This window comes from Clarias gariepinus, chromosome 3, assembly GCF_024256425.1.
Source record: "Clarias gariepinus isolate MV-2021 ecotype Netherlands chromosome 3, CGAR_prim_01v2, whole genome shotgun sequence".
NCBI classification, from domain to species: Eukaryota; Metazoa; Chordata; class Actinopteri; order Siluriformes; family Clariidae; genus Clarias; species Clarias gariepinus.
The window spans coordinates 39,186,106-39,203,273 of NC_071102.1; the positions used below are offsets into that span (position 1 = coordinate 39,186,106).

General features: G+C 38.1%; 2 protein-coding genes across 3 annotated transcripts; one reads left to right on the plus strand and one right to left on the minus strand.

Annotated features, from left to right (window-relative positions):
* Nucleotides 1-1,816: 1,816 nt before the first annotated feature.
* nsmce1 (NSE1 homolog, SMC5-SMC6 complex component) lies at nucleotides 1,817-9,262 on the plus strand. Of its 2 annotated transcripts, none has more exons than XM_053492065.1 (8): nucleotides 1,817-1,983; nucleotides 6,180-6,327; nucleotides 6,422-6,543; nucleotides 6,631-6,708; nucleotides 6,819-6,965; nucleotides 7,087-7,203; nucleotides 8,725-8,851; nucleotides 8,952-9,262. In XM_053492065.1, exons 2-8 carry the CDS (start codon nucleotides 6,210-6,212, stop codon nucleotides 9,047-9,049), a joined length of 807 nt encoding a protein of 268 aa, XP_053348040.1. In that variant the 5' UTR covers nucleotides 1,817-1,983; nucleotides 6,180-6,209; the 3' UTR covers nucleotides 9,050-9,262. The 2 variants fall into 2 exon arrangements, with proteins under 2 accessions (XP_053348040.1, XP_053348039.1); XM_053492064.1 differs by having other exon boundaries at nucleotides 1,818-1,987; nucleotides 8,952-9,261.
* Nucleotides 9,263-9,439: 177 nt separating this feature from the next.
* Nucleotides 9,440-16,740, minus strand: kdm8 (lysine (K)-specific demethylase 8). The gene is made up of 7 exons (XM_053492062.1): nucleotides 16,041-16,740; nucleotides 15,760-15,932; nucleotides 13,977-14,109; nucleotides 13,845-13,892; nucleotides 11,254-11,403; nucleotides 11,075-11,167; nucleotides 9,440-10,995 (listed from the first exon to the last, which is right to left on the minus strand). The coding sequence occupies exons 1-7, from the start codon at nucleotides 16,488-16,490 to the stop codon at nucleotides 10,831-10,833; spliced, it is 1,212 nt and encodes a 403-aa protein (XP_053348037.1). The 5' UTR covers nucleotides 16,491-16,740; the 3' UTR covers nucleotides 9,440-10,830.
* Between the last annotated feature and the right edge of the window lie 428 nt (nucleotides 16,741-17,168).

Sequence of the window (17,168 nt, forward strand, 5' to 3'; positions counted from 1 at the left end):
TCTGTTGCTCTGGTTAGACATAATTCTATGATAGTGATTATAGACTTTTTTTATTAAAGATTATTCTATGAGAATGATAATCGGTTCTCCTAGGGTGTGTGTTTATAGATAATTCTGGGGTTGATAAGAGATTAGTTCATGGTGATAATTGAGATTACTCTGCAGATCTATAGAGATTGCTCTATGTTTGTGGTTAGAGATTGTTCTGCGATATTAATCTGGAGATGTAATTAGAGTTTACTCTCTGATAATTATTAATGATTATACTAGTGGGTGTGTTCAGGGATTAAAATTGAGTGATAAAAATTTACTCTGGGGATGCGATTAAAGATTATTCTAGTTGAGTGATTCGAGTTTAATTAAGGAGTTTGTTAAAAATATTCTGGTGGTGTTTTATAGATGATTTAATGAGAGTGATATTAGTCTAGTGGAGTGATTAGAATTTTTTCTGGCTATGGCAATAAAGATTATTCTAACCACAATAAACATGCACTTAGAGCTTATTACACGGTGATATTAGAGATAAATTTGTATGTGTGCGTGTGTTTGTGTTTTGAGATTATTTGGGGGAAAAAAAATTACTGATTATTTTAGAGGATTGATTAAAAGGTTATTTTAGTTTTGTGAATAGATATTATTCTTTGAGAGTGTTTATACTGATCCAAATCAACAGGGAAATTAATACAAATTTAGTTTAAACCAACCTGGACTATTATCTCTAATCTGAATTGCAATGCAATCCTATGCATTTAAAGGAGTTAAAATTGCTTTTCATATAAAAGTGGAATGTAGTTACTACAACAGGGGGACACAATTTATCCCAAATAGTTATAATGAATTTTCTGTTGTCTTAAGCAATGTCCACTCTACTTTTTTTAGTTTTAGATTTATGATTTTGGACTTCAAAATGTAAACATTCAGCCATATACAAAGGTGTAAGTGACTACAAACATATTCATGTATCCTGTGGCTATAAAGTTTGCCTTCAGTGGAACTCAGGGGCAAAATATTTTCGCCACAGTGCACAGTGCTAATAAATAAGCCACCTAGTAATAACCACAGTGTCATGCTGGACACTGGACCAGTCCAGCATGACACTGTGTTTATAACTAGGTGGCTTAGTTATTAGCACTGTCACCTTGCACCTTCAGGGTCCAGGTTAAATTTCCACCTTGGGTTCTGTGTGCATGGAGTTTAAAAGGTGGGTTTCATTCAGGTACTCCGGTTTCCTCCCACAGTCCAAAGACAAGTTGGACTCCTTGTTGGACTACAGAAGTTCCTAGATGGATGGATTGATGGATTGCCCTTGAACTTGAATAAACACAAAATCTAGTGAAAATGCTTCCTAGATAAATGGGGGTTATTATGGAACAGCAAAGTGGAATAAATCCGGTACAAGTAAATGTGGTAATCAGGGGTTCAAAAGTGTGCTTTTGGCCATAAGTAAAGCTTTAAGTAAAGCTTTAAGTAAACCTCCTTTTTTTTTTTTTTTTGAATAATACAAATTGAAGAGAAGTTTATCCTTCTCAAAATATGTATTCACAGGTGTAAAAGTATATACAGTATAATAAAAAGAAATAATGCTCTGATAAAAGTTAAATTTCAATATTTGTTTATTTTATTTTGAACAGTACAATGTTTTTTCAGTGTTTTTTATTATTACCAATTGAACTTTCTGGAAATCAACATAATAATAATCATTCATAAATAAATAAATAAATAAATAAAAACATTTAAACAATATTTGGGGACGACCAGCTAAACAGGAAGTAAGGTATTTTCCTGAAGTTTGGCCTCGTCTCAAACGGCTCAACCCTTCCTGTATCAGCTCGCTACAAAAACCACAAGGTATAGGTCTGGGAACACTACGTAGGGACACTTATGCGTGCTAAGGACGCCATTTTGGATCCGGGCCGTGTGTTAGCAGGAAGTATAGAGCGCGGTAGATTGAAAGCATCACACACGGCGTTATAATCTGCTGCTGTAGGTAAATTGACAAGATTATTATTATTATTTTTGTCTTTAAACATTCATGATATTTTTTTAACTAGTCAGTGGATTATGGCTGCAAAAAGCGAGCTATCTTGGATTAGCTGCAGTATAGAGAGTCAGATTTAACTCGGTATAACTGCACTGGATAAAAAAAATAAATAAACTAGCATGTGTAATTAGACATTACTTAGTAGTGTTTCAATGGTGTGTAGTTACAATGAGATTAGACCTAAACACTATGATTTTAGCTAACAGTATATAAACGTTTCATCACGTGACCTATGCACTTCCGGTTCGCTTCCCGCTTGTTTAACACGGGGTACCAGGGGGCCGTTCTTCGTTCGTCGTCTTCAGTTAGCTGGATTTGATTGTTGTGGATTTGTCCTGATCTTGGATTGTTTCGTTCTCCGATGCGCTTTTCGCATTTGTTGTCATAGCAACATATCCGTAAGCTTGAACCTGTACGGGTGCAGGTTTATTTCATGTAAACAGGATTTAGGCTGCGCTCATGGCGGGTTATGATTGGTTGAAATGGCAAGGTCACATCTGATTGGTTAAAGAGCACGACTCACGCGCACTGACTCACGTGGGAAAAGTATCTATCTATCTATCCACATAATCGCTATCAAATATGATATTACTATTATAATAAACCCTAGGCACGAGACAGCCGTCAAGACCATTAATACAAACTCTTGTATAATATTTATTTTGTGACACATATTTTTTAGGGGTTTGTCATAAATATGCAAATAAATATTTTTATATAATAAAGAAAAATTATAATGAACTTGGACAAAACTAATTTTCTTATAAAATAAACAATATAAAAGTATACATGTATTTGAAATATATATATATATATATATATATATATATATATATATATATATATATATTTTTTTTTTTTCTTTTTCATATACAACATATTTATTTTCATATTGCTTATTTTATTTTATTGTCTCATGTAATTTGTAAACCATTAACCTATGAATTTATGTTCTAATATAATATTTAATAGCGATTATGTAGGGAGGGCAATCCATGTCAGGGGGGCATTTCAGGGCATAACACGTGTTACAAAAAAAATTGAGCCGCTTTTTTTCCATTTCATCAACCAATCAAAGGAGTTGTGATCAGTGTTTATACTGTCGATTCATATCGCCTTTTAAACCAACACACAAGCTCGCAATATTCCTAAACAACTTAATCCAGCTATACTAATCATCAACAACAGGTGTGCTCGAAGAACCGACTTAGCCGGATCGGAATCAGCACGATGATCTCATCTTAGATGTGTCAGTTTATCTCGGACGTGTCAAGCGACGTATGAAGAACGGACCCTAGGAGAGTTTGACTTCCACTTTTGCATGAAGTTAGAAAGATTAAAGTTAAAAAACACACAACAAAAGATAAGTTAAATACAGCTTTATGACAAAGCGTACTGTATGCATTGCATAAATATTTAAACCCCTGAGCTTTTTTAGGACTTTGATTTAAAATAGACCTCACTATAGGCATTAATATAGCTCATAATAATAACAATAACTAGAGAGCGAAAATTTCTTAAGAAATTTTAAGTTTGCCTCCACGACGGCCCGGTCAGTTCTAATGAGCGTGGACACCGTCCAGTGCGTGGTGGAGCCTTCCGGTGCATCATAGTCACAGGCGTGATGTCACAGCAGAGGCCGGCCTCAATGTTAGGTCTATGGGACTTTTTTGGGGCATTTTTTTGGGAATCTTGGGAGCATCGTCTGATGGCCCCCCACCAAAAGTCTTAGCACACCATTCCCGAGTGAGCCGCACGGAACGGTGTAACATACGTGTGGGTCGTCTTGAAACTGCGGGATGAGAAACGGTCCAAAGTTTTAGGGATATAATAAATGGATTGCACAATGATTTCTAGGGGAGAAGAGTAATAAGTGTGCGCCGGCACCAAAAGTCATATCACACCAATCCCGAGCAAGCCACACGGAACGGTGTAACACACGTGTGGGTCGTCTCGAAGCTGCGAGGCGTAATACTTGTCCGTGATGTCACAGCCAAGGTTGGTCCCAATGTTAAGTCTATGGGACTTTTTGGGGCGGATTTTTAGGGGATTTTGGGAGCGCCGCCTGTTAGGGATATAATAAATGGATTGCGCAATGATTTCTAGGGGAAAAGAGTAATAAGTGTGCGCCGGCACACTTAATAATAATAATAATAATAATAATAATAATAATAATAATGTGTTTTAGTGTTCCCTTTCTCACCTGCCATGTGGAAGGATTCCCACTCAGGTTTAATTCCAATTCCATCCCAATACCCAGACCCTAGCCATTGGATGCAGTGCTGTCAAAGTCAACTTTATTGTCAATTCTGCTACATGTACAGTACATACATATAGAGAATTGAAATTACGTTTTTCTCAATCCTCGTTACAAATAACACTGGAAAAAAAAACCTTAAATAACACAAACTTAGAGAACAACAGAGATAAGATAACTGAGTTACTGTCCTGCAAAAAGGCACAGTTAACATCACAGTAGGCTTATATGGTGAAACATGGAACAGTGCAATAAGAATAGTGCAAGTGTACTTATTTTAGTTGATTAAAGTGACATTTTAAAGAGCACTATAAAACGGTGTACAAAACAGTATAAACAAGGTATGTACATTTTTTTGTAGTAGTAGTAGTTATTTTCCTGGGTTGAGGTTGGGGAAGTACCAATTGTGCATAAATTGACAGGTGCAAGTGTGTGGTTGAGTGTATGTATGAGTGTGTGTATGTGAGAGTGTTGTGTGGGGAGTGTTCCTGATGGTAGGAGACTAAAGAAGCATTGAGTCGGGTGGGTTGGGTCACGGGCGATGTTGAGAGCTTTGCGTGTGAGGCGGGTGTTGTAAATGTCCTGGAGGGATGAGAGAGACACCAACGATCTTTTCAGCTGCTCTCCCTATGCGCTAGAGGGTCTTCCAGCAGGACGCAGTGCAGGCGCTGAACCACACAGTGATGCAGCTGGTCAGGATGCTTTCAGTGGTTCCTCTGTAGAAGGTGCGCATGATGGGTGTCGGGGCTCCGGTTCTTCTCAGCTTACAGAGAAAGTAGAGACACTGTTGTGCTTTCTTGGCTAGTGCTGCAGTGTTGTTGGACCAGGAGAGATTTTTTGTAATGTGCACACCCAGGAACTTTGCTGCTCACCCTCTCCACGATCGCACCATTGATGGTCAGCGGAGAGTGTTGGGTATCTCATTCGTCTTCGTCTTCTTTATCTAGTCCCAAGCCTGGATAAAATTATAAAACCTGTGCCAACTTTTGTGTGGATCTGATGGTCTGCTGTGGCAACCCAATGATGGGAGCAGCCGAAAGACCAATAACCATTAAAATAGACTTAGTTAAGGTTTTTGAAGGGGGCACAATGGCAGAGTGATTGGCACCATCGTCTCGCACCTCCAGGGCTGAGGGTTCGATCTGTGTGCATGTTCTTCTTGTGCTTAATGGGTTTCCTCGGGGACTCCGGTTTCCACCCACAGTGCAAAGACATGCAGATTAGGTTTTCCAAATTGCTCATAGTGTATGTCTCTTGTGATGGAGTGGCACCCTGTCCTAGTTGTACCCTGTTTCGTACCCTAAGTCTCCTGGGATAGACTCCAGGCCCCCATGACCCTGTACAGAATAAGCGGTATAGAAGGCGATTGAATAAATGAAGATTTCTGAAAGGATGTAACGATACACTCTGGTCATGATTCTCTATTCAGCGAATATGTGGACATTAATAATAAATTATTAATACATTTGGAATGATTACTTTTCAAAACTTTTTGAATAATAAATAATGCAAAACAAAACAAGTGCTTTATTATTGTCTGCATAAAATTAAACAGTTTTTTTTATATAGTCAAAACTAACAGCAAACAGATTTAATAATAATAGTTAAAAAAAATTAAATAAATAAAGACAGTTTTAATCACATAAATTGATTAAAACAGAGTTTGTGGTGCTGTTGCCCCCGGCCCATTTTTTTTTTGACTGGAAACGAACCAGACCTCCAAATTCGGCTAAAATACCTAACTTCTGTTGTTAAATTCTGAAGCTCAGGAAATTTTTCTCTTTTATAAACATTTAGGATGTGTGCGAAACACAGTGAAATGTCTTTTTTTTTTTTATTACAGTGATGTAATGCACCTTCTCCTTTTTTCTTTTTATTAAGTCACCTTCGCAGAGGAGAAAATCCAGCAGGATGTCCCGACCCATGGGCGACAGTCATAAACGCTTCTTGCAGACCATGATGAGTAACGGGATCATCAGTAGTCTTCAGGCCAAGAAACTTCATCAGCATTGTTGTGAGACTCACGGAGGTGTGTAAGATTTTGTCTCTGGTGAAATATCTAACATCTTATTTACGCTTAAAACCTTATTTGTTTATCATTTTGTCATCATGTCTCTTTGTAGCAAATCATTCACCAGATAGGTTGGAGGAATTCATCGACGTGATCAATACTAATCTTCAGCCCATGTTCATGCAAATTCGAAAAGGCATGTCGGAAGACGACGGAGCTCAGTACTACGCCCTGGTCAGAGATATCTTCAGCTCTGTACGCTTATGCTGTGAGATAACCAGATGCATCTATTTGGAATTAATTTTTTATTTTTTCATGCAGATCAACATGGCCGAAACAGACATCACGCGAATGTCTTCAGATTACGCCGACAATGAGTTGGAACTGTTCAGGAAAACGGTAAATCCTTTTGCATAGAGAATGCTTTGTGGCAAAATAACGAAAATATCCCTTTTAATTTCATTTGCATTTCATCACACTAAACCTCGTCATTATATCCCTGATCGTAGATGGATCTGGTTTTGGACTCCGAGAATGGTACCGCCTCGTCGACAGATCTCCTGAATAGTGCCGATCGTCTCCAGACAAAAAAGATGAAAAAGAAAGAGACGGAGCAGGTGCTGAATAAGTTTGTCCAGGACAAATGGTTAAATGAGGTATATTTTCTGATTAATGTTCTAATACCACATTAATGTGTTGTATTGTTCTAGAGGAGAGATGTACAAGGTCTTGACTTGTGTAAGAACGAATTCAATAATTTTTTTTTTGCAATTTCAGAAACAAGGTGAATACACTTTAAGTACTCGCTGTATCATTGAGATGGAGCAGTATATACGTACAGTGTACCAGGACCTCGTCAGACTGTGTCACGTGTGCCATAACATCGTTTTACAGGTGAGCATCGCTTTCCATGGTGTAAAGCTTTTGAGTTATCTACTTAATCCATTTCGGGGGGCCTTTTGGTATTAACAAAATGTCTTCCAGGTTGCATCGCTTAAAAGTCCTCGTAGATGTACTGCTGCTGCACACTTACATAACTTTCAATCAGGCAGCCTGCATGCCTTTTGTAAGTAGAAGGGGACCGGATAATCCGGAGAACACTACGCATGCCCCTTACACACCTAAGTGAACCAGGCGCTAGTTTATATCTGGTGCTAGTGTCGGTTCAGAGCCGATTCAATAGAGCCCCTTCTTAGAACAACAACGAATGTCAACACGGCTATGCGTTTAGTTAATTCATGGCTATATTGAGTTAATTTTTAAAAGATGTCATTCACAAACTTTTAGTTGATCAGGAGAATTCTGCCCCTGACGTAAGCGGTTCTTTGTTCTAGCCCAAGTGTTGGGACCGATTAAAAAAAAAAAAAAATTTTTTTTTGTTAGTGAGCCGATGCTTTGGCAATTTTGGCAAAATTGGGCTCTGAACTAGCTCTTGAACCGCCTCGGTGGAAAAGGGGTAGCAGAATGATGTTAGTTCTGATTCTTGTTGGTTTCAAAGCCAGCTTGGGTCTGAACTGAAAAAGAAAAACATCAAATTTCATAAAAGGGGGAAAAAAGCCTGTGCAATTTCAACTCATCAACTTTGAGTAGTCTTCTTAACTAAAAGTTCCTTCCTTGACATTACAGTGTGGGCACTCGAGCACATTTGTAGGGGAGCAGCTCATTGGTTAAGGCATTGGACTAGGATTAGAAGGTCCCAAGTTTCCCAAGTCCCAAACCTTATCACCACCAAGTTTAAACTTCTGGGTCCTTGAGCAAGGCCCTTAACCCTCAACTGCTCAGATGTATAATTAAATAAAATGTATTTCTTCGCTCTGGATGAGGGTGAATGCTGTATTGGATATGTAAATGTGTACAATTCTCCTTCTTCACTTTTACATTTTAGTTTACTATTGTCTTTTGATCACTTACTGTACTATAAGACTTGGTTAAATCTTTAATCCTGACTAAACGAACCATTGTTTTGAAAAGAGATAATCGCTCATGTTACTAACATTAACTGGCTAGCTTTTAGCTAACGCTACTTGCTGTGCTGTAATTTCAGGCAAAAATATTGCATGAACGTTTAAAAGTCTCTAAAGCAGAAATAGCCACTCTGTTTGTAACTGTTAAAACACATGTACAAAAGCTTTTCATTAGCTTTACGTGCTCTCACAGAGACACTTCACTGAGGCGTCTTTGTTTTATACATTGAACAGGCCCATGTGGGAAATGCAATTATTACAACTTGTAAATTACCAATTACGAGGCACAATTTAAAGCAGCGTTAATTCGGAATTCGGGGTGGAAAGTTTTCTTTAAAGTAGTCAGAAAAGCTTTTAAAGTAACACTTTAAGTGTCTTCTTTAAGTTCTTGGTTAACTTATCTTTTTAAACGATGCTTATCTATGAACAAGCTTATACTTTATGTTTTTAGGGCCAAATCTGTGAAAACCCTGATTGTGGTATCAAGCTGCATTATCACTGCGTGGCCCGGTATTTTAAAGGACGCATTGATCCACATTGTCCTAACTGCAGCGACTTCTGGGCTCATGAAATACCGGGTAAGATCCGTGACATGATTTTTTCCCCCTCTTTTTTTTCTACTTCATCTGCTTAAATCCGGTGATAAAGAGACGTGTACTTGTTTCTTTTACTATTCAGAAATCCAGACGGACTCACAAAACCAGTCTTCATCAGCGAGAGAGGCGTCTACTCCTGCACCCTCTACGTCGGGCACACGCCGCTCCAGGAGGTCATGAGATCGACTCGCTGCCTCCTGATATCAGTTGGAAATGTAATGTAGTTTATTTGATTGTAATTATGTTTGGTTTTTAAGTAAAGGATACGACAGTACAGTTATGTTCTTTTTAAGAGGAAAAAGAAAATGTGCTGTTTTTTGCACAATGTCTGCAAGGTTAAATATACAGTATTTCAAGTATTTAAAACAGGACAATATTGGGTTATATATATAATTTTTTTTTGTAATATGTATTTGAAGCGTGTATATTGCTTAAAGCATTTCAAATTAAAACATTTTCAAAAACAGATCATTTTGTTGGATACTGTTGTAACCTCACTGAAGGAAACATGAAGGAATGAGGAGGGATTATACTGCCTGTAGGGGGAGTACATTTTAACATACCTGCTTAAAGAAATAAACAAACCAGTTTTTTTTATTTGATCCTGGACTCTTGTGATCTCAAGATTGAAATCAGTCATATGGAGGTTGTCAGGAAATTCATCAGAGTTTGACATTTGTCAGTATTTGTTGCAAGAGAAATTGTTCCTCTGATGTAATGTCTGAGATGTAAAAGTCTGAGAAGTCTTTTTTCATTTGTGTACACAGAACGTCAAACACCAGTCTGTGGTTTCAACACCGTTAGAAGGAGACGATTGTCTAAAATGTCTTTGTATGCTGTATCATTATCATTTCCTTTCACTGGAACTAGAAGAGCCAAACCTGTTCCTGCATGACTATGCCTTTGTACACAAAGCAAGCTCTACAAAGATAAGGTTTGTTAAGGTTGGAATAAAAACTCGACTATCATGCTCAGAGCCCTGCTTTGCACTTAACCCCACTGAACACCTTTGCAATGAAGTGGAATTGGAGCCTCCTTGACATCCTGACATCAGTACCTCATCTTGCTAATGCTCTTGTAGCTGAATAAGCACAAATCCTTACAGACAAGCTCCTACATCTGGTGGAAAGCCCTCCCAGAGGAGTGAAGCCTTTCATAACAGCAAAGTAGAGCTAAATCGTAAATATGTTCGGATGGTGTACACTGGTCAAAATTTTTGGGCACAAAAACACAATCTATTAATTACAGGAAACATCATTCAATAAAACACACTGCAGTCTAAAGACTCAAACTGATAAGCAGACTTACTGAATGTTTTTGTAACAACTTGGTTGGAAAAAGTAACATTTGGAAACAAAAAAATTTGTGGCTGACCCAATGCTGCAAAAATCACAAACACCTAAACAAATTTAGCATAAAACAGACTTTAATGAAAGACTATAGGTAATATATTTATGAACTAAATGTTTTATAATTGATCTCGTATTTTATAAATTAAGTGTTTGAGATTTTTCTAACATTACACTTAGAAGAGCTTTGAACACTATTTTATAATACTTTAAAACTTGTCAAGTAGTTACTCATTTAAATGCCTGGAAAATATTTCAGAAAATTTTAACATTGCCGAGATGACTAAATGTATATATATTATTTAATTCTTAACACTGCTTGTCCTGTACAGGAGACAAGCAGGAAGCCTGGAGCAAATTCCAGGACACTTCATGCATGAGGCGGGTAAACCCTGGACAGGGCTCCAGTTCCACACATGCACACAATTAGGGAATGCCAATTAGCCTGTATGTATTTGAATTGTGGGAGGAAACCCACTTGGCATGGGAGGACCATGCAAACTCTATGCACACAGACCTGAGTTAGGAATCAATCCCTCAAACCTGGAGGTGCGAGGCCACAGTGCTAACCACTACGCCACCATGTCTCTAAATGTCTATGGAGGGCTGATATCATGACCACCAAAAGCTAACTGAGAAGCTTAGCTCTAACGAGCGCACATAATGCCAGTGCTGCTTGGGAATGAACAGGACTTCGCCAGGCTCAAGCACACACTCCTGATAGGAGGCCTTGAGGAAGTCTGGGAACTGGACCACATCTGGATTTTCAACGTCCACCTGGATAGGGTAAATCATGCATCATCATTATTATCACCATCATAAAGATATTAAAAGGTTTAGAGGCAGTGTACAGTACCTGACTGGTGTTGTGCAAAAGCTCTGACTGATATGGATAGACATTATCCGTTTCTTCAGGACTATACAGACGAATGTATTTTCTTCCAACCACCTGATATTTACCCGGGAAAGAAATACAGGAGTGAGCTTGCAAAGCAAAGCATGTTTACAGACAATTAGAACAAAGTGTCCACTAACCTGAGCCAGAAAGTTTAGCTCGGGATCCTGATGCAGAGGAGAGATGGTTCCCCCTGGCCCAAACCAAGCATTAATCGTGATGTTGTCTTCATCTCCCTCTCCAAGGCAACAGTAGTCAGGGATACGGATGTCTTCTTTCAGCTCTGGCACCTGGAAGAATAAATATTACTTTTAGGTTGTTTTTATGCAAAGACTGCCTAAAATCTTGAATCCAAGACATCATCAGACACCGGGGTTCCTCCCTGGTGATGATCTGCCAGGTCGTTACTGAGGCCGTCTTCCCTTCCTGCTTGTTCTTCAGCAAGTGACATGTAGATCAGATAGATTCAGCTTAGGTCATTGACTTGGTCATAGCGAAACATTCCTCTTTTTTGCTTTGGGTTGCTTTCCAAGTATGCTTTAGGTCAATGTCCCATCTGCACTGGGAAACCCCACCCAGTGAATTTAAACACATTTGGCTTAATGTGGGCAGATAGTGGTGCTCTATAAATCCCCTTCAACCCAAATCTTAACTTCCTGTTTTTGAGGCTTACCAATTATTTACATCTTGTAGTAAACCCTCTGTATTGACTCAGGTGAAGGCTTTTCTTGGTTGCTGACTTCCACACAGATACGCACCACCTTCTGCAGCGTTCATCATTTTTTGTGGTGTTTTTTTTTCCTGTTATGCACCACAGTTATTTTCTGTGTTCCAGACTTTTTAAGTGTCCCTGATCTCACCAGGGTGTTCTTTCTTTTAAACACTGTATTTGATTTAGTCACGACCTACCTCTCTTTCACAATCTCTCTGATGGGTTTGTTTTTCAATTTTTTTTTTTCCAGACAAATGATGGTATGCTTCACTGGCAGAGTTAATAGCACTCATTCAGTTTCCATGCAAATGAAAGACTTTAAAGCAACTGTGGACCTTTTAAACTTACTTATTTGTACAGCAAGTGAAATAACTGTCTAATTACTTTTGGTCCCTTAAAGGGAACAGGGAAAAGGGAGCACACAGTAAAATGTACACTTTACAGATTACCCAATTTGGATATAATTATCTTTAAATTGAAGCTAAAAATGTGCAATTTATAAGCATATTATATAAACACTCATCAGCCATAACACTATGACCACCTGCCTAATATTGTGTAGGTCCCTGCTTTTGCCACCATAACAGTGATGCACTGTGTTTCTATTACAAACAGTATTAACCTTTCCCTCAGTTTGATTTACACCAGCACTTCTATTGGATCGACTACATGGGCCAGTCTTCACTCCCCATGTGCATCAGTGAGCCTTAGCCACCCATGACCGTGTTGCCAGTTCTCCGGTTTTCCTTGCTATGATCACTTTTGGTAGATTCTGACCACTGCAGACCAGGAACATCTCACAAGAGCTGCAGTTTTGGAATTGGTCTGACCCAGTCCTCTAGCCATCACAATTTGTCCCATGTCAAAGTCACTTCTTATATTTGCCTATTTTTTTCTCTTTCCAACGCAGTAACTTTACGGGAAAAAAGTTTCACTTGCTGCTTAATATATCCCACCCACTAAAAAAAGTATCTACTGTGAGAAGGGCAAGATTCTACTGGGACAGGCCACTAAACCAGACTTAGAGACCATTTAAAAGCTCAGGAAACCTTTTTAGGTGTTTTGAGTTAATTAGCTGATTAGAGTGCGACAGCATGAGTCTCCAATATTGAAATTTTGTTTACAATATTTAAATATTCTGAGATATAATCAGTGTGCTTGTATATCAAAACACTCATAAATCAAAGTGAATGTTCCCATAAGAAATAATGGAGACTCTGGTGATTCGTTCCACAACCCCCAAAAATATGCACATTAAAATAATTAATAAAAAAAAAAAAAAAAAAAAAAATTATCTGCACTTTACCTTTGAAAAGAATCCCAAAAGAGCATTGATTTTCTAACAGAAACAGTGCTCTGTCAGGAAACGTTAAAAAGGAACCTCTCTAATAACACTTGCTTTTGCTTTACATGCACACACATAGTCATAATAGTATAGTGAACAGTACACATGCGCTCGGATGTTGACTATGTTGGATGTTGGCTAATTTGTGATCACCTGACGCATGGCAGATGAAGCGCATGCATAATCCTCGTTTGATCTCGCTTAAAATCCAAGGTTTGACTGTACTGAATTTTGGGTTTTAATTAGCTGCAAGCCATAATCATCAAAATTAAGGGTAATAAACACTACTAATATATCAGTCTGTGTGTAATGAATATAATGAGTTTTACTTTTTTAATTGAATTACTGAAATAAATCAACTTCTGATGATATTCTAATTTACTGAGATGCACCTGTAGATCTCTATATCTACCTCTCTTTGTACAATATACATATATAAACTGCAATATACTATGGTAGATAGCTAAAATAATTACATCATTGTCAATGAGCAAATATTTATGAACCTGACTGTACATAATATACATAACTCCCGAGATTTTATACACATTTAAATAAACACTAACTTATTTAAATAAACACTAACTTATTTAAATAAACATTGACTTATTTAAATAAACAATGACATCAAGTACATGATTGTGATGAGCCAGATCATTACAACAGAAAATCACCTGATCAAAAAGCTGATGCTGTGCCAAGTATCCTGTAGCAGCCTCCCCCTGTAAACACACACACACACACAAGAGCTTTGTATTTAGCTATGGCTAGTTATAATCATAGCATGTATACTGTTATGATCGTACTTGTCTGATAATGTAGCGGTCAATGAACTCGTTGACTGTGAGGAGCTTCTGTGACCAGTCCTCATCAGTGTACCTGGATCCCAGCTCGACAGGGACAGTCCGACAGCCTGCTACCGCTCGCAGGTACTCTACACTTGTGCACAAACGAAAACAAAACAGGTAAAAAGACAGTTGTACTATAACAAAAAAAAAAAACGTGTACTATATAGAGTCAGAGAGAAGAGCTGAACTGCCCTGATTTAATTAAAATTCAATTTGTCTCATGAACAAATATACTCACATTCACATCATATCTTTAAAGACATAGTTTTTTTTTTTTCTTTTAGTCTGTCTTAAATCAAAATTGAGGTGTATATACAGAGGTCAGCCTTTCTGTAATAGTTATTGCAAGAACAGTATTGTCAAGTGCATTTGCAAAATCCGTCAAGCACCATAATGAAACTGGCTCTCATGAAGGCCATCCCAGGAGGGCGAGACCAAAACCTACCTCTGCCACAGATGAGAAGTTCCTTATGAAGTCTTTACAGAGCATAAGTAGCAGACACATCTCACCATTAACTGTTCAAAGGAGATTGATGCATTTTTGGATGCCTTCAGCATTCATTTACAATGTAAAAAGAAATAAAAATCAGGAACAATCATGGAGTTAGAAAGTGATCCCAAACTTTTGAGCGGTAGTATATATGTACATTACATTACGTGTTAGCTGTTATAAATTTTACACAATGTAGGTAATTGGGGTCAAATTCCATAACCATTGTTCCATGCATAAATGCGTTCTAAAATTACTAGCTAAGCAAATTGAGTTGATATGTTTCAAAGTTAAGTTTATTTAGTAAAAATTTACTCTTTTCTATCCCCTGGAAATGGCCATATGGCTCCAGTGTACCTTGATGGTATCCAAGCACTAATGAAATGCTGACATGAAACTAGCTAAAGTTCCTGCCTTCAATGGGGAAAAAAGCTTATAAAAATAGTTAAAGCTAAAATAAACTGATTAGCTTTAATGTCATCAGTGATGATATAATTTCAGGTTGAACCCCACTTACATGTCTGTCTGTCTTTCTCTACGGTAGAACTTTGTGTCTAACTTATCAAAACAAAGAAATCTCATTCTGTAAGGTTGATTACCTTGCGTACGCATTGTTTATATAAAGTTGTACTTCTTTCGTCGTCAGCCAAATACACTCCCTGTTCGGTAATCAGAGTGAGAAATTAAAAAAGTATACTGGATAAAGATTAGGGTTTGTCTTAAAACGACTCTAGCGTGTTAAAATTGACTTACACCATTTCATTGCTGGAAATATTAACTGATCCAAATAAAAATATTCAGGTTAGCTTTTCTAATTAATATCTAACTAGTGCAGGGGTTTGTTTACATTGAGACAGTAGCGTATTAGTAGATTATTTTAAAGTAGATTATTAAATCTGTTCATAACATCACTTTTACTCAACATTTTGATTTAAATTATGGAGCTGGATAAACTTCAGGCAGAGATCCAAGTACTGCAATAATTGTATAGAATTCTGTCTTAACATTTTTTATTGCGTGATGCTCTGACAAAGTCTCTGGATGGACATACAGACAGAAATTTTTTCGCAGACTGGTTTCGGGTCGTTTAATGTATGAAACGGAAAGAGATGAGTCCTGACCAATGTACAGATACAGCCTCTCTTTTATTTATAAAGACAGATGAAGGGAGTTTTCTCATAAAGAGAAACTTCCTTGTTTGAGGTGAACAACTCTTATATTTACACCTACACAATTTAGTTGCACCAGTACCTCCATGCGTGCTCCCTCAAGGCAGGCCAGTGGTCGATGATTCCCTCTAGTATAACTGGCATTTTAGGCACCAGAAATTCTGATCGGAAACTTTCCAGAGCCGGGCATCTGACTCTCTGTACTGACAGTCTAGGGTTGACGATGGGCTTCGGGATAACCTCTTTCCTAAGTTTCTAAATGACAGAGAAAACCAGATGTGAGCATGCAGCTTTTTAACTTGAGGTCTGCCCACTGATGTAAACGTGACACCAATGAAGGTGAATCTAGCATAGAAAAATCACCTTTAGACATGGCTCAGGTTCGCTCTCATCTTGGCTATCAATCCTTACTTTGTTTTTCAGAACCACTATCAGTCTCTGCAGGATGTTATCCATGACAGAAGCACCCATTAACAACCCCATGTCACACGTCCTTATGGCATCCTGGACCCTGAGTTGTGATGTTTCCCCATGACACATTCCTACAGCTTTAAACAAGCACCCGTAGGAGTAAACACGTCTCCACTCCTTGTCCACATCTCGCCATGTGCCTGTGTTGAGCTTCTCCCAGGAGTAATCAATAATAACCTGGGCTTTTTCAATACAAGTAGAGATTGATGAGCTGTACAGGTCCTTCCTGGTGAGCTCTAACAAAGCCAGAACACTTGGTTCAACTAGTTCACTGAACACAAGTGGGAACTCAGCCTCAGCTGCAGGCAGCAATGCCATCACGTCTCTCCACACGTCTCCCATGACTCCTGCTACACGTTAAAGACGGGGGTGTCTCTCCATGAATAGGCGTTTTGATCGTGTACGACACACACTACGCACTTTTTACGAGCAAAAAACGAATTAAAACACAGCGCCCACTAAAGCGTTCAAAAAATGGATTTTTATCTCGCTTTCAAATCATAACGACATTAATAAAAACATTTCATTCGTCTAAAAAAGTTACAAATAATACTTTGCGATACATGTTTCTGATTCGACTTCCTGTGCTTCATTAAACACGGTCCGTGTAGAAACCTCGCCGGTCCACACAGCGTTCCTACCGCAATTTTCCTCAGAAATGATCAATCAAACAAGATTTATTTATTTTTCTTTTCTGCTTAGAGATATTAAAGCATGTATTGCTGTATGTAGCCATGACTTCCTAGTTAAAGTGATATTTATTGCCAGTCTACCAGCCTACTGGAGGAGAAAGTTCCCTCTCGCATGGTCGTTTGCTTTCTAGTTGACCTGTGAATCCAAATTAAGGGCTTCCTGTGGTATCAGGGTGGGAAAAACTCATGCGTTGAAATAAATACCAACTGATATGTATACGTTAATCAGATTTATAGAAAGTCCCGTTGAGGCCTAATAATTAAAGTATACTATTTGCAAGAATCCTTGCCTGTCATATGCATACAGTATTATGGCAGCATAGTGATT

Coding starts and splice junctions, on each gene's coding strand:
- kdm8 (XM_053492062.1), bottom strand. CDS start 16,490: ATGGGAGACGTGTGGAGAGACGTGATGGCATTGCTGCCTGCAGCTGAG. Junction 15,933..16,040: donor AACCTGAGCCATGTCTAAAG/GTGATTTTTCTA, acceptor TCTGTCATTTAG/AAACTTAGGAAAGAGGTTAT. Junction 14,110..15,759: donor TTGAGGGAGCACGCATGGAG/GTACTGGTGCAA, acceptor TTTGTGCACAAG/TGTAGAGTACCTGCGAGCGG.
- nsmce1 (XM_053492065.1), top strand. CDS start 6,210: ATGTCCCGACCCATGGGCGACAGTCATAAACGCTTCTTGCAGACCATG. Junction 6,544..6,630: donor GAGCTCAGTACTACGCCCTG/GTCAGAGATATC, acceptor TTTTTCATGCAG/ATCAACATGGCCGAAACAGA. Junction 6,709..6,818: donor TGGAACTGTTCAGGAAAACG/GTAAATCCTTTT, acceptor CCCTGATCGTAG/ATGGATCTGGTTTTGGACTC.